We start from the raw sequence: 15258 nt of genomic DNA, 5'->3' as shown, positions 1-15258 counted from the left end.
GTGGAACATATTGTATATTCATTGGATATGCTGAACATTCCAAGGCATATAGGTTTTATGTAATAGAACCTAATGATTCGGTTTCGATTAACACCGTTATTGAATCACGGGATGCAATTTTTGATGAGATGCGTTTTTCATCGATTCAAAGGCCTAAGGATCTGACTTTTGGTACAAATAAAGTGAAAAATTCAGAAAGTCAAGATGGTGGTAACGTGCAAGAACCACAAGAGCTTCGTAGAAGCAAAAGAGGCCAAATTGCTAAAAATTTCGGATTCGACTTCCAACTGTATTTGGTAGAAGGTTCAAGGGATGAAATTAATATTGAATACTCTTATTGATATTTTATGGAAGATGATCCTAAGACATATCAAGAGGCCATGGAGTCTCGCGATAGTGCCTTTTGGAAGGAAGCAATTGATGATGAAATGTCATCAATTCTTGAGAACAACACATATGTGTTGTCTGGTTTGCCTCCAGGTTCTAAACCACTTGGTTGCAAATGATTTTCAAAAAGAAAATGAATGTTAATGGGACTATTGAAAAATTCAAATTCCGGTTATTCATTCAAGGTTGTAGACAAAAACCTGGTGTTGACTATTTTGATACGTATGCTCCAGTTACACGTATTTCTACTATTAGATTATTGATTGCCTTAGCAAGTATCCACAACCTGGTTATTCACCAAATTGATGTTAAAACAACCTTTTTAAATGGTGATCTTGACGAGGAAGTTTACATGAAACAACCAGAAGGTTTATTATGCCCGATAAAGAGCATATGGTTAGTAAACTTGTCAAATCTTTGTATAGGCTGAAACAAGCGCCTAAACAATGGCATCAAAAGTTTGATGAGGTCATTTTGTCTTCTGGTTTCAAGACAAACCAATGTGACAAATGCGTTTATAGTTGATTTGATGATGCTACTAGAGTTGGAGTGATCATTTGCTTATATGTAGATGACATGTTGATTTTGGGTACCGACCAAAATCAAGTAGATGAAACAAAGAAATTGTTATCATCTAAGTTTTCCATGAAAGATTTAGGAGATGCTGATGTAATTCTTGGAATAAGAATTAAAAGGATGAACAAAGGTTTGGTAATGACACAAAGTCATTATATTGAGAAAATTCTCAAGCGGTTTAATTTTACCGATTGTTCTCCTGTGAGTACTCATATGGATCCAAGTGTGAAATTAATGCCAAATTAATGGCGTTCCCATTTCACAATTGAAATACTCTAAGGCTATTGGTAGCTTGATGTATGCCATGACAAGTACCAGACCTGATATTGCTTTTGTTGTGGGCAAGTTGAGCAGGTGCACTAGTAATCTCAAAGGAACCATCAGTTATGGTTTGAGTTACTTGGGGATTCCTTCAGTTTTAGAAGGTCATTCGGATGCAAGTTGGATAACCAACATGGAGGACCATTCCTCAACTTCTGGTTGGGTATTATTGTTTGGAAGAGGTGTCATTTCTTTGTCTTCCAAGAAGCAATCTTGCATTACAAACACAACAATGGAATCTGAGTTTGTTGCATTAGTAGCTGCTGGTAAAGAAGCAGAGTGGCTAAGGGAATTTAGTATATGAGATTCCTTTCTGGTCTAAACCGATAACACCTATTATATCCTTTGTGATAGTGCAACCGCTTTGGCTAAGGCATACAGCCAAGTTTATAATGGCAAGTCTAAACACCTAGGTGTTAGACATAGTATGATTAGAGAACTAAGCATGAATGGAGTGATTTCGGTTGATTTTGTGAAATAATGGCGCTCCCATCTCGATTACAGACTTGTGCACTAAGTCTCTTTTCAGACCTTTAGTCAAGTGATCTGCCAAAAGAATGTCAAGACCCTGGGCAAGATGTTCAGCGATATCTGTTTCCTGATTGGGTGAATCGCCCTGGTGCCATGACAGTTCTTAGGTAAAGATAACTGACAAGACCAATTTTGACAATCTGTACAGTTTCAAACTTTCAATTCCTTAAATACGACAGTTCTTACAAAGATACTGCATAACTGACAATTTGTACAGTTTCATGCCTTCAGTTCCTTGTGAAAGTAGCGTGAAGTGTAATGTCCGTCAATTACTTTCGAGGTCTCTTCTTGCACAGAAAATTCCAACACAATCTCCTTGGGTCTCTTTTCTTTTGAATTCGCGTTTTAAGACAAATGAAATTTTTGAGATAAAAAAATAAAAATAAAATAAACTTAGCACACACAAAACAAATAAAAATAACTAAGAATAAAAATAAAATTAAAATACGCTCAACACAATATTTTTGGATTTTTAGGATTTTCTAGACAAAGAAAAAAAAACAGAAATAAACATATTTTTTGAATTTTATGATTTTTGTTTGGTTTTAATTCTCCCCTTAAATTTGTGTATAGAGGAGAAAGAAAAAAAAATATGAACAAATTTAACGAAAACAAAAATAAAATACAAAATGTACAAAAAAAAAATTATGTCAGTCTTCAAAACGAATCATTTTAAGAAAACTCACAAGCACATCAAAACGAGCTTTTCCAAAAGGTTTTGTAAATAAATCGGCCGCATTATTATCAGTGTGGATTTGTTCCACATGAACCAGTTTACGCTCAAAACAATCTCGTATAAAATGAACTGTAATATCTATGTGCTTGGTTTTAGAATGCTGAACTGGATTTTTAACAATTTGAATAGCAGCATCATTATCACAGAAGAGAGGAGTGTCAAGAAAATTCAAACCGTAATTCAGCAATTGAAGTTGCATCTAGATGACTTGAGAACAGCAAGCAGAAGCAGCGACGTATTCAACCTCAGCTGTGTTTCAATTATGGAACGAAGTTAACTTATTCAAAATTCATCACGCCGTTAAATACGGTCCCCATTTGTGTGATCTTTTCTTTCTCCCTTTTCCGCAAAGGACACATGCTCTCCATTAAAATTTTGAATGTCATGCAGATGAGAGATGTCTCCTATCGTGTGCCTGGAACAGTCATTATCAACATACCGAGGTCTGATGATATTCCTCCATAGCTACTCCGGCACAGAGTGCGGGATTAATTGGTTTTGCGAACCCACTCCATTTTGAAACTGGGTTGACCTTTGCCATCTACGCATGATACGCATTCCCAAGTCATATCATGTTTATCAAACACAAAAAATGAAGAGATGTTAGAATTTTTAGGTGATTTGGGAGTGAGAACTTTTGGTACCAATTTGTAGTCAGGTTTAACCATTTTCTTGTTTAATCGGATGGACGCTTCAACACTTATTTTGGAGCTTGAGACCGATCGTCGAGATGACTTCGAACTTACCGATCTTGGTTTGACAAAGTTATCTCTCAAATCAATCTTCTTGTCTTGGAGAGTTTGTTTTTTGGTCTTTTGAGCATTCCAATACCATTGCTTGAACGTGACCTCGATGAATTTCTTTTGGAAGATCTCCCCCTTGGCACGTTCTGCCAACCTTGTTCATAATAGGGAACATATGAACCATGTGGGCAATTTCTAGCAATGTGACCGGGAGTCCCACAGTTAAAAAACGTTTGTCTTTTCAAATAAATAAGATTGTAACATGGTCCTTGTCCAAATGAAGTTTGTTTCAAAGAACTTCCACAAGCACAAGCACATGCACATTTATTAGACTGTTTAACAAATTTTTGTAGCTTGAATTTTTCAACAGTAGGATTATTATCATGACAAGTTTTTGAAGCATTTTCAACAGAACTAGAATTATTTTTGTTCTGCTCGAACCCATCTTGCACTGTTACTTTATCTGCACATGAAGTAGAAACATTAGTATCGTTCACAATAATACTCTCAGTTGGGCCGGATTGTTCAGTCTTGATTGCGGCGGTTACAGGGGGCTGGCCATATTGTGTAGGTGTCTCTATCTCTTTGGTTTCAAGGGGCGGAGTATAGTTATCATTGAAAGGAGGTGGAACACTATAATACCCTAGACCCTCACCCTGTTTATCTTTCCACTTTAATTGTTTTTCTATCATTGACTCAACTATCTCACTTGACACATCAAAATTCTTAAAATTAAAATCAGCATCTTTAAATTTATCTTTTAATGCATCAAGTTCGGCAGTTAATTTGGCAATTTCCTCTTTAGCATAACGATGGTGAACACTTTTAATGCTATATTCCTCCTTAATCCTAATTAGATCTTTATTTTGAGCATCTAGTTTTTCTTTAAGAGGCTTGTTTACTTTCTTAATTTCATAGATTTCATTTTTAATATCAAAAACTTCTCTAACTAATAATTCATTTTGTTCACGGTATTTATTTATTTTATCTTCGCAGTACTGAGAGCTTGAGGTTTTACTTACCTCTTTGGTACCTGGAGTTGTGATTGAACTGATGTAAGAGCTCATTATTGACTAACAGAAAAAAAAACTGATTGTGCAATTTGATCTTGACCGAAAACCAAAAATAAATGCTCTCTGACCAAAAACACCAATAGTCAACACCTGAGAATGGGGTTTCTTGACCGAGAACCTTAGCCGAAATCTCAATAACCGAGAAGCTGAACCGAAGATGCGGAGCCAAATATGCAGACCAAATACGTTGAACGAAGACTCAAAATGTACCGAGAAGTGAAGTTGACCTAGCCGAGAGCACAAAGTCGCCGCCGAGAACTCCGAGGCTAAGACCGAGAGCTCCGAAGTTGAGTCCGAGGAGCTGGCCGAGGAAATGTGAAGTCAAATATTAAAACCCTAAACGAATTCGATCAATTGGCCGCCGAAAACTCCTAAACCTAACCGAGAACTTGAAGTTTGTCGCCGAAAACGTCCAGATCTTACTGAAAACGCCCAAAAACACCAGAAACATGAAATGGTAATTTATCAAGACCAATTTCGATCAAAGTCTCCAATGTAGTGAAGAACACGAAGAACAGCAGCAATAATTTTCATCAAAAAGAACTCAAAAACACCAGAAACTCCAAGAAACGTTGTCAAATCAATTGATACTAATCCTTGCTCTGATACAATTGTTAAAACCCCGATCTAGGTATCAATCCAAATCACTAGATTGGTGTAGAATCCCAATCAAGTGAATGACACAAATTTTAAATATGAAATAAGAACACAATGTTGAATCTTCAATGCACACTATATTAATCAATAGTCTAGTACATAAGACTCTATATGTCTCTCGGTTCTCTCTGTCTCTCTCAAAATTTCGAAATCAATCAACTAGAATGACCAACCTTAAACACGGCTGAATTAATACTATATATATACCTAGACCTAATTACAAAGGCCCAACCCAAAGCCCAACCAAAAGCATCATTAAGCCCACCGAAATCACATGGTGATTTCGGTCCAAACACCACCGAATTAATGGTGTTTTCAGTCCTAGACCGAGAACTCTAAAAGCTATGTAAAGTAAAGTATAAACCACAAATCATGTCCCAACAATTTCTCCAAGATAGTGGTTCTGTTGACCCGATTGATGAAGAAGACTGTTAGTTTCCGTTGGGGGCCTGAGCAGCAGGCAGCTTTTGAGACTCTGAGAAAGAGATTGTGAACCTGTTGGAGGGTGTTGAGGATTTTGTGGTGTATTGTGATGCATCAATCACAAGTTTGGTTGTGGTATTGATGCAGCGGGGTCATGTGATCGCTTACGCTTCGAGGCAGCAGAAGCCTCATGAGGTGAATTATCCCACGCATGAACTGGAGCAGGGAGCGGTGGTTTTTGCCCTCAAGATTTGGCGACATTACCTTTATGGGGTCTGTTGTACTATTTACACTGGTCACAAGAGTCTGAGTTATCTGATGGATTAGTCGAATCTGAACATGAGGCGGCATAGATGGTTGGATATGGTGAAGGATTATGATTGTGAGATCATTTATCACCCAGGGAAGGCCAACGTGGTGGTCGATGCTCTCAGCCGAAAGGTTGTTGCTACACCGATTAGGGATTTGTGTTTGAGGATGACAGTGATTACCCCACTCTTAGAGCATATTCGAGAGGCTTAGGTTGAGGCTATGAAGGAAGAGCACCAGAAGAGTGAGCGCATAGTGGGTCAGGTGGCTTCCTTTGATTATGATAGTTAAGGATTATTGACCCTTCATCAGAGGGTGTGGGTTCCCTATTGAGGTGGTGCGCGTCAGGTTCTAATGGAGGAGGCACATAAGTTGAGATTATCTATTCATCCCAAAGAGAAGAAGATGTATAAAAATCTTCGGTCTGACTATTGGTGGCTATATATGAAGCGAGAAGTGGCCTGGTATATGGACAGGTGCTTGACTTGCAGAAATGTCAAGGTCGAGCATCAGCGACCTCACGGAAAAATGGAGTCGCTGGAAGTCCCCGTTTGGAAATGGGAAAACATTATGATGGATTTTATCACCAAATTACCTTGGATGGCGTGCGTAGTGGATTCAAAATGGGTCATTGTGGATCGATTGACCAAGAGCGCGAATTTTATTCCGATTCAGAAGCATATTTCGGAGGAGAAGTTGGCAGATATCTACATTCAGGAGGTGGTGACACGGCATGGGGTGCCGGTTTCTGTGGTCTCCGATAGGGATACTCGGTTTACCTCCAGGTTCTGGAAGAGATTCCATGAGGATTTAAGTACTCGTCTGCATTTCAACACGACTTTCCACCCATAGACTAATGGTCAAAGTGAGCAGACTATTCAGACAATGGAGCACATGCTACAGGCATGTGTATTGGATTTTGGCAGGAGTTGGGATATGTATCTTCCTTTGGCGTAAGTATAACAACTTTTATCACACCAGCATTGATCGACCTCCTTTCGAGATGCTCTACAAGAGGAAGTGTAGGACCCCGTTATGTTGGGGTAAGGTCGGTCAGCGGGTCATGGGGAGTAGGCAGGTGGTACTCAATATGATGGAATTGATTCATCAGGTTGGCGTTAGACTTCAGACAACACAGAGCCAACATAATAGTTACATAGATAGACTCCGGTCAGACTTGGAGTTCCAGGTTGGGGATATGGTACTCCTGAAGGTGTCACCTTGAAAGGGTGTCATATGATTCAGGAAGCGGGGTAAGCTAGGCCCCAGGTACATTGGTCCTTTCAGGGTGATAGCCCGGGTGGCCAGGGTTGCGTATCATCTGGATCAGCCAGAGGAGCTCAGTCAGATCCATAGTACCTTTCATGTATCTCAGTTGTGGAAATGTTTAGTTGACGATTCCGTAGTGTTTCCATTAGAGGACATTCAGGTGGATGGTTGCCTGGATTATATAGAGAGACCAGTGGCGATCCTTGATAAGAGGATGAAGACCTTACTTAACAAGGCGGTGGATCTCGTGAAGGTGCATTAGCAGCACCGAAAGGGTTCAAAGTGGACGTGAGAGCCTGAGGACGAGATGAGGGAGCACTACCCAGAGTTATTTGCGACAGGAGACTTCAAGGACAAAGTCTAATTCAAGTGGGGAAGAATTGTAACACCCAGATTCTAGGTATTTCTTATTTTGACCGTTGATATTAAATCAGTTTACAAATTTGGTTCCAAGGGGTGAAAAGTGAAACATTTAGGGAGGGGTGTGTATGCTGGGTGTACTCTAGTATGCGGGGGGTACGTTGTCCGGGGAAAAACCCTGATTTTTAGGGCTTGGACCCTATTTAAGCAACATTATAGACTAAAGACCTTTCCCCTCATCAGCCTCCTTACCCTAGAAGATATCCCACAAAAGCCAAGCCCTATTTTTATTGTTCTTGAGCCTTTTAGTGATCTTTTGGTGTTTTGTGTGGTTCTTGGTGGTGAAGGAAGTTCCTTGAAGGAGTGGTGCATTCAAGCCCTTGGATCCAAATTTTACACGTTTTTGTGCATCTTTAGAAGGTATCAAGTTCACACCTTGAAGTTCTTTGTTCTAGATCTTATTATGTTCATGTTTATGCACTTTATTGTCCCAAAACCTTGGTCTTTTGAGTATGGACTACTCCAGACCATTTGAGTTGTTCTTTTGAGCATTTAGGAGTGCATGGAGTCATAAAAATCGAATTTTGGAAGTTAAAGTTCACCCATGTTTGATTTGTTGGCCTTTATATGAAGTTTTGGACCTTTGGCTTAGTGTTGGGTCCCATTAAGACATGCAAGTGAGTAAAGTCGCCAACTTTACGTGTTAAGATCTTTAAATGAAGTAGATATGTTGGTTAGACATTAAGGGCTTAATAGATTAAGTCAAATAGTGGAAGAATGGCTCAATGGCTAGTACGTCGGGCGTATTTCTTAGTATGTTGCACGTACTGGGTCAACCGCCTGTTTTCAGGTCAATGCACGTATGCGGGGCATACAGGCCGGGTACACGAGGCGTGCACTGTGTTGTGTACTTCTTTTGATTTTGGGCCACTTTTGGACTCTAGGGTTTTGGGATTTAAGTGTCTTTTGGATTTGGGCCATTATTGGGCTTTGAGTGCCATTGAGTTTGGGCCACTTAAGGGAAAGGTAAAATGGTCTTTTACCCTAGGAGTCGGGATTAGTGAATTAAGTCTCGGTTATGGTTTATGACCAAGTTATTAACTAGGGTATTATTTGATCATATAGTGCGGGGATTTTCCAATCAACAGTTCCAGCATCTATTTGATTGACAACAGATTGAGGTGAGTCTCCTCCTAGTGTTTGGCGGGTCGAAGGCAACAATGTTGGTCCATGGATTATTGTTATTTGTATGCTAGTTGTCTGTGTGACTCTTGAATGTGTTGTATGTATGTCGGGCGGGTCTCGACGCCAGGTGGCATCTGATGAGTACGTTGGGTGGGGCCCATCGCATATGACTGGCAGATCTGTATCGGGCGGGGCCCGATGGATGGTGGGCATGGCCCATTGTATGTATGGCGTGGGGTATTTTGGGGAACTCACTCAGCCTTGTTCTTACGGTTTTCAATTTATGTTTCAGGTGCTTCCGGTTCGAAGGGAAGAGCTCGGGATGATCGTATCGCACACACCACGATTTTTCCGTTTTATTGACTCTGATGTGTTTTGGGTAATTATTGATACACTATGACTTTCTTATGGGTTTGATTAACACTTTTGGTTGATGTTTACTTTATATATATATATATATATATATATATATATATATATATATATATATATATATATATATATATATATATATACACTATGACTTTCTTATGGGTTTGATTAACACTTTTGGTTGATGTTTACTTTATATATATATATATATATATATATATATATATATATATAAATGGTTCTGGGTTTTTGGGACGTTACAGGTACTTCCGCGAACATGTCTCCCACTCAAACATGATGTTTGTACATGGCATCCGAGATCACCAACATCACTCCATTATCGCATATTGGACCATGTGTCCGAATTGTCGCTTAGAAAACCATTAGAACCGACTATAGTTGTATCTCTCTGCCTCACCAAAATGTACACCCAGGGTATGCACCCTGACTTAGGCTACTACCCACTATATGTATATCCCATTATTTTAGTTTATTATTAAGTCTCATCTATGAGTTATACATGCAACACTTTTACCTCACCATTTATGGCATTACACTTTAACAATCTCACCATTAAAGATTTTACATAGCAAAACTCACCAACTAGCATTTATCATGTCAAATCTCATAAATAATCATGTTAGGATGACATAACTCACCAAACAGCAAAAACATGACAAAACTCACCAAACAACATAAACATGACAAAACTCACCAATTATTAAGCAAGGCGTATTTACAAATTCACCACATGATTTCACACTTAAGTGTGTGGTGGAACATTCATTTTAACAATATACCTACTAGGATGCATTTCCCTACCTTCATATTATCATGTGAAAATAATACCTTGACATGTATAATATCACATGTCACAAACTCTAGTCCTCACCACTAGCTTGATCATACCACTATTTTCAAGCATAAACTCTCTATTTTATTATATCCAGAATATCACACTTCTCCTAAATTATTTCTTACAGCCATATGACATATTTTCAGAAGCCAAACATCATCAAAAATTCAGATTACAACATCTCACTCATAAACCAAAGTTATGAATTTGTAGCAAACATACAAGCATCCAAATCATGTACTAAGTAAGCCACAAAAATTGACTCACCTCTAATCCAAATGAAATGAGTTAGAAATGGGGGAAGTCGACCAAAAAGCAACTACAAAGTACCCTACAATAGATTGGAAAAACCCGAATCAGAACGACAGCAAAAACAACAAAAACACCCTCACTGTTTGTCATGCATGCCGCGTTTCATGAAGGGTGTGGCGACGCTTACGTGACAGATAGATTCCGGGATTTGCGACTTTAACATTCCATTTTTTTTCTGACCATCCATATGAACATTTCGACTGGAAAGATTGTTCCTAGAACATCTACATGGGTCTTATGCATGGTGGCCAGCATTTGGGTGTCCAAAACATCCCCAACATGTCCATAACACGTGCTTGAGTGCATAAACATGGCCACCACCCCAACCAATAGAACTTGCAACAAGAAAGTGACAAGAGATGAAAAGAACAAGATGATTACCTATGGAAATATGATAGATTTCTAGGAGAAGAAAGGATAGAAGATTACTTGATCGTCACTTGATGATTTCCTCCCAAGAATAACACCAAAAACACCACTCTACTTCACTACATCTTCATACAACTTCACAAATGGTAACTATTTCCCAACAAGCTTCAAAGATAGAGATGGAGGTTGGAATTAGGGTTGTATTCCCGAATTTAGGGTTTAGGCTACCTTAAATATGAGTTAACTTTCATTTTAGGCCCTTAGAGTGTGAGAAAATGACCCCATGACGCCTTTATATGGTCAAGTATCATTTTCATGCATGTTTGGCAACTTTAACCCATCATAAAGGTAACTTAATGGAAAGACATAACGAAACTAACCTCGGTGATGAAATGGAAAAGTTCGGGCCGATACAACTAAATCCACCGTCCACCACCACTATTCATCTTCTCTAAACCTCCACCCACCACCTAACCATAATCTGGTTTGCCCACCGCATTTTTTCATTAAATGAGAAACTGAATCATAACAAAAATGTCCAAATAAAAAAATCGCATCTGAATTTTCATCTCCGCAAGTCATCATACAACAATGTACAAATCAAATATCGTATCTGAATCATAAAAATAACAAGTTTATGCCTAACCACAAAAGAAAAAGAAAAAAAAAGAGTGAAGTCCACGTCAAACCAAAAGAAAAATAAAAGGCGATAAATCCAAAAGAAAATTAGATTAAACAAACCAAGAGGCTATCACTAATAACTCTAGAATGGGCTTGAGGACTCCGATTTTCTAATATGTAGATTATTTATCTAGTTCAAAAGAAAAAATTAGTGGTCCCTATAGATTTGGTCACCGAAGGAAGAGTAAGGCGGAGGGGAAACCCACAAACTACACTTCATATTTTCCGCCATTAATGGTAGTGAAGCCTTGTGGAGTGTCTAAGGGGTTGTTTGATTTGGTGCTGACCGGGTCCGGTTAGAAGTTTTTGTCTGACTCGGTCCAGTCGGAATGTTTGATTTGTATCTAACCCAAGGCACACCTCTGACTCGGTCCAAAAAAATGACTGACTCGGTCCTCCCAAAAAAGATAGCTGACCTGGTGACCGAAGAAAAAGACATGATTTGCCTCGCATTTTACCGATCGATCCTGCCCACAAAAATCAAAATCCAAATGAAGTTTCATGAATCACTACGAATACGAGAAACACAGAATTTATGGAAACACTATGAAGACTATGAAGAACTAGACCTATCTAAAAGAAAAAAACTACAATTGCTGACATATCTAAAATCAAAGAACTTCATATTACCGTCTTGAGATTCTGGACTCAGGTCGATGTCGTCGAAATAACATACACACCAAAACTCCCCAAATTTCGAAATAAAAATGTTTGATCTTCATCAAAATCAAACCTATAAGGTTGGAACTCAACTCCAAATTTGGTATTTGTTTGAATCACTGATATGCACACCACGAGGAAGAAGGGGTAGGAGACGGAGGAATATGATGTCGGCAGAGAAAATATGGTTTAGGGTTCGATGTATGAGAAGATATGGAAATAAAGAGATACTTTAGGTGGAATGATATAATAGGTTAAAGTTAACATTTCTTTTTGCTTTTGTTTTATAAATTATTATTATAAATAAACGAAAAGTAACTATAGTATTAATACGTTTTTTTGCTTTTGTTTTATAATTTATAATAAATAAATAAATGATAAGTAAGTGCCAACTATAATAATTAATTGGTAAAAGCTAAATGATGAATTAAAAAAATAAAATTATGAAAATTCATGAGATAAATTAACATGTTCTAAATATAAGGTTAAAATGGTTATTTTTATCATTCAGTCAGTCTGATCTGACTCAATCAGTAACTATCAAACGGCCCTAACTGTGATTCGTTAACTAACGAGTGTATGATCTTGGAAGAGCTTCAAGATTGCCCAGATATCATTAGGTGTTATGAAGATTCAATGACAATAGAAAACAGTAAAATATTGTATAATGTGGTGTTGGAGTATGCTTCCAGTGGAGCTTTATTGGAAAAGTTGAAGAATTCTAGTGGTTTATGATTGTAAGAAGACAACCGACGATTGGGTGGCATAAGCATGAATTAACTTCTGATATTAATAGACCTTCCAAGAAAAAAATATTAAAGGAACAGAGAAGCAATGCAATGGAAGAGACGGTAAGAGGGATGAAAAAGAAATAAAGATTATCTCATGTTAATTGAACTTTTTTAGTTACTTGTACGTTAAAAGAAATCAAAATAAGTAATTATATAGGTGGATTTCATGTGGATAAATCTATTAATTCTAATATCACCCGTAAAACCGGGAGCTATTCATGACATAAACTTATTTGACATGTAAAATAAGAGTAATGACCGTAAGTGCAAAAGAAAAATGACCAAACCGAACCAAAACAAAGAGTTTATAGGATTTTGATGAATATATATATATATATATATATATATATATATATATATATATATATATATATATATATATATATATATATATATATATATATATATATATACTAGGTTAAAACCCGTGTGATACACGGATTAAAAAATTAAAATAGCAAAACTAATACATAATAAGTGGTTTGCAATAAGAAAAAAGCAACAATATTTAAATCTATTTGGATGACATGCTATAATTTGGTAATTTTTCAAAATACAATGTTACATAGGAAAACACTAAAAGTATGATGCTATAATAAATAAATCAACAAAAATACGTTGCCATTTCTTGTCAATTGTATAATGTCTTAATGAGGAAAATGATAATAAGAAAAATTATGATTCAATTTGAGTCTTAAGGAAGCCATGACTAAATAACTTGAGAACCTAAAAAGATGCAACAAACTTTAGCAGCCAACTCTTAAATACATAGCACCAACCAACACTTTAACAATGAAACTGATTGGGAATTAGGAAGCAATCACCACAATAGCCCCAAAGGCGTTGAGCATCAGAAGACATTTGTAGAGACACAAGTATGATGTTATAATTGGGTATATTTCACGATACATTGCTGTAATAAGAAAAAATGAAGTAAATTGCCTTTTTGCAACGGTTTACACAAAGATGCAATAATACACAATCAAAAATTTTTTACATTGTTATTTCTTGAATATAGATAAAAAAAAAAGTTTAATGCAAAATGTACTTTGACCTTAAGCATCCAATTGTAACCTCAAAAAGAATAGCAAACTTTTTATGAAAAAAATGGTCTAAACTCTCAAATTGCTTGAATAAAATTTATTATAGTTGGTTTACTCGGTTTTGTTGATTCAAGCACCCCACCTTGAAGTAATGAAATTACAATACACTTTTAAAAAGGACTTCTAACGTAGCATCTTTAAGCATATAATTTCAAATTTAGCATTGTTTAAAATTCAAAGAAAGACCTAAAAAAGCTTCAAATTTAAGATAAATAGATAAAAAAAAACTTTAAACATCATAGAAAACGAAACTAATGATGCTTCGTTTTTTAAAAACGTTTAAAAAGTCTACAAAGTAAAATTTTCACTTATGAACCCAAAAGAGATCAGAATCAATTTCTCATATAAAAATTAATTAATTTAGATAACAGTTTAATGAATTAATAAGAGAAAAAGAAATTAAAATACAAATAACAAAGATTATGCAAAGGAAGTGAAAATGAAAAACATTTGTTTTGAAATTGGAGTTAGGATGAAGATAGCAGTGGTAAAAAACTAAAAATGGGATTGGAGTGATAACCCTATAAATAAAAAACTAAAAATGGGATTGGAGTGATAACCCTATAAATAGTGCAATTGAGAAATCAATTTCGATCCTAAAATTTAGGGATTTTCCTAATCAATTCAAAAGCATACCTAATTCATAGGAGAAAATTCTGTAAAATTATATCAATTTAATCGGAGAAAATTTAATTGTGGACTTAATATTTATGGCCGGATTTTTTTTTCTAAAATAATATGAAAATAACATGTATCAAACATAGGGTCAAGAAAGATGACATGTGGCAATTTTGGTTTCATTTATTAGAAGAGGTAAATGTTTATCAACACATGGGTTTGATAGTCTGAAACTACCAAAACTAATACATAAATGTTTTTTTTAGTATCTTCGAAGTCAACTTTTTCATGGAGTCAAATATTTATAAGCATTGTCATGTTGAAAAGTCAAACCAAACTCCATTTGAATTAAGAGATAAGACCCTACAAAGAATGAAATACAGTTTGTGTTCAGATAGGATTTCGCATCAGCAAAACTACTCCAACTCTAGAATTTTTTTGGGTTTTTTCAGAGAAGGAAGAAGAAATTAAAAAAATTTCTAGCATTTCATCGAGCACCATATGTGCATCATCAAACTTGTCACATTTTAACAACAAATCATTATCTTTTTTTCCCTCGTTCATATTTATCATTTCTAATTTTCAATCCCAACATTCAATCCAAAGCTTTAAAGCTCTACAAACAAAGAAAAAAATAATAATAGTTAACCTGATGGAGTATTAGTATTTCTCCCATATGAGAGCTCTGCAACTTCCTTTTCATCTTCTGGAACCTACGGTAAGAAACCTTGGTCATAATGTCTACAAAAATAATTAAAAATAATTAATATTACATAATATAAACATGAGTATGGTACTTCATTTAACACATACTTCCTGATCTCGTTACATCAATTATTGATCATTAAAATTTTCAATTTTTAATTCAATGGAAAGATTTGCATAGGGGATATCGATGGAACCATCATCTATTTCACCCGTTGGCG

General features: G+C 36.4%; 1 protein-coding gene and 1 long non-coding RNA gene across 3 annotated transcripts; one reads left to right on the top strand and one right to left on the bottom strand.

Moving 5' to 3' along the window:
• Positions 1-1267: 1267 nt before the first annotated feature.
• LOC145104734 (secreted RxLR effector protein 161-like) lies at positions 1268-1588 on the top strand. The gene has a single exon (XM_079041927.1). It carries the CDS (start codon positions 1268-1270, stop codon positions 1586-1588), a length of 321 nt encoding a protein of 106 aa, XP_078898053.1.
• Positions 1589-9819: 8231 nt separating this feature from the next.
• LOC145109881 (uncharacterized) lies at positions 9820-12008 on the bottom strand. Of its 2 annotated transcripts, XR_013709295.1 has the most exons (5): positions 11791-12008; positions 11577-11627; positions 10860-10997; positions 10238-10644; positions 9820-10129 (listed from the first exon to the last, which is right to left on the bottom strand). It is a non-coding gene; the product is annotated as an uncharacterized LOC145109881 (long non-coding RNA). The 2 variants fall into 2 exon arrangements; XR_013709294.1 differs by having other exon boundaries at positions 9820-10644.
• Positions 12009-15258: the final 3250 nt, after the last annotated feature.

This window comes from Lactuca virosa, chromosome 4 (assembly GCF_052849685.1).
Source record: "Lactuca virosa cultivar CGN04683 chromosome 4, Lactuca_virosa_CGN04683_v6, whole genome shotgun sequence".
NCBI lineage: Eukaryota > Viridiplantae > Streptophyta > Magnoliopsida > Asterales > Asteraceae > Lactuca > Lactuca virosa.
The sequence above is the reverse complement of the archived record's forward strand: the minus strand, read 5'-3'. Positions and strand labels throughout refer to the sequence as shown.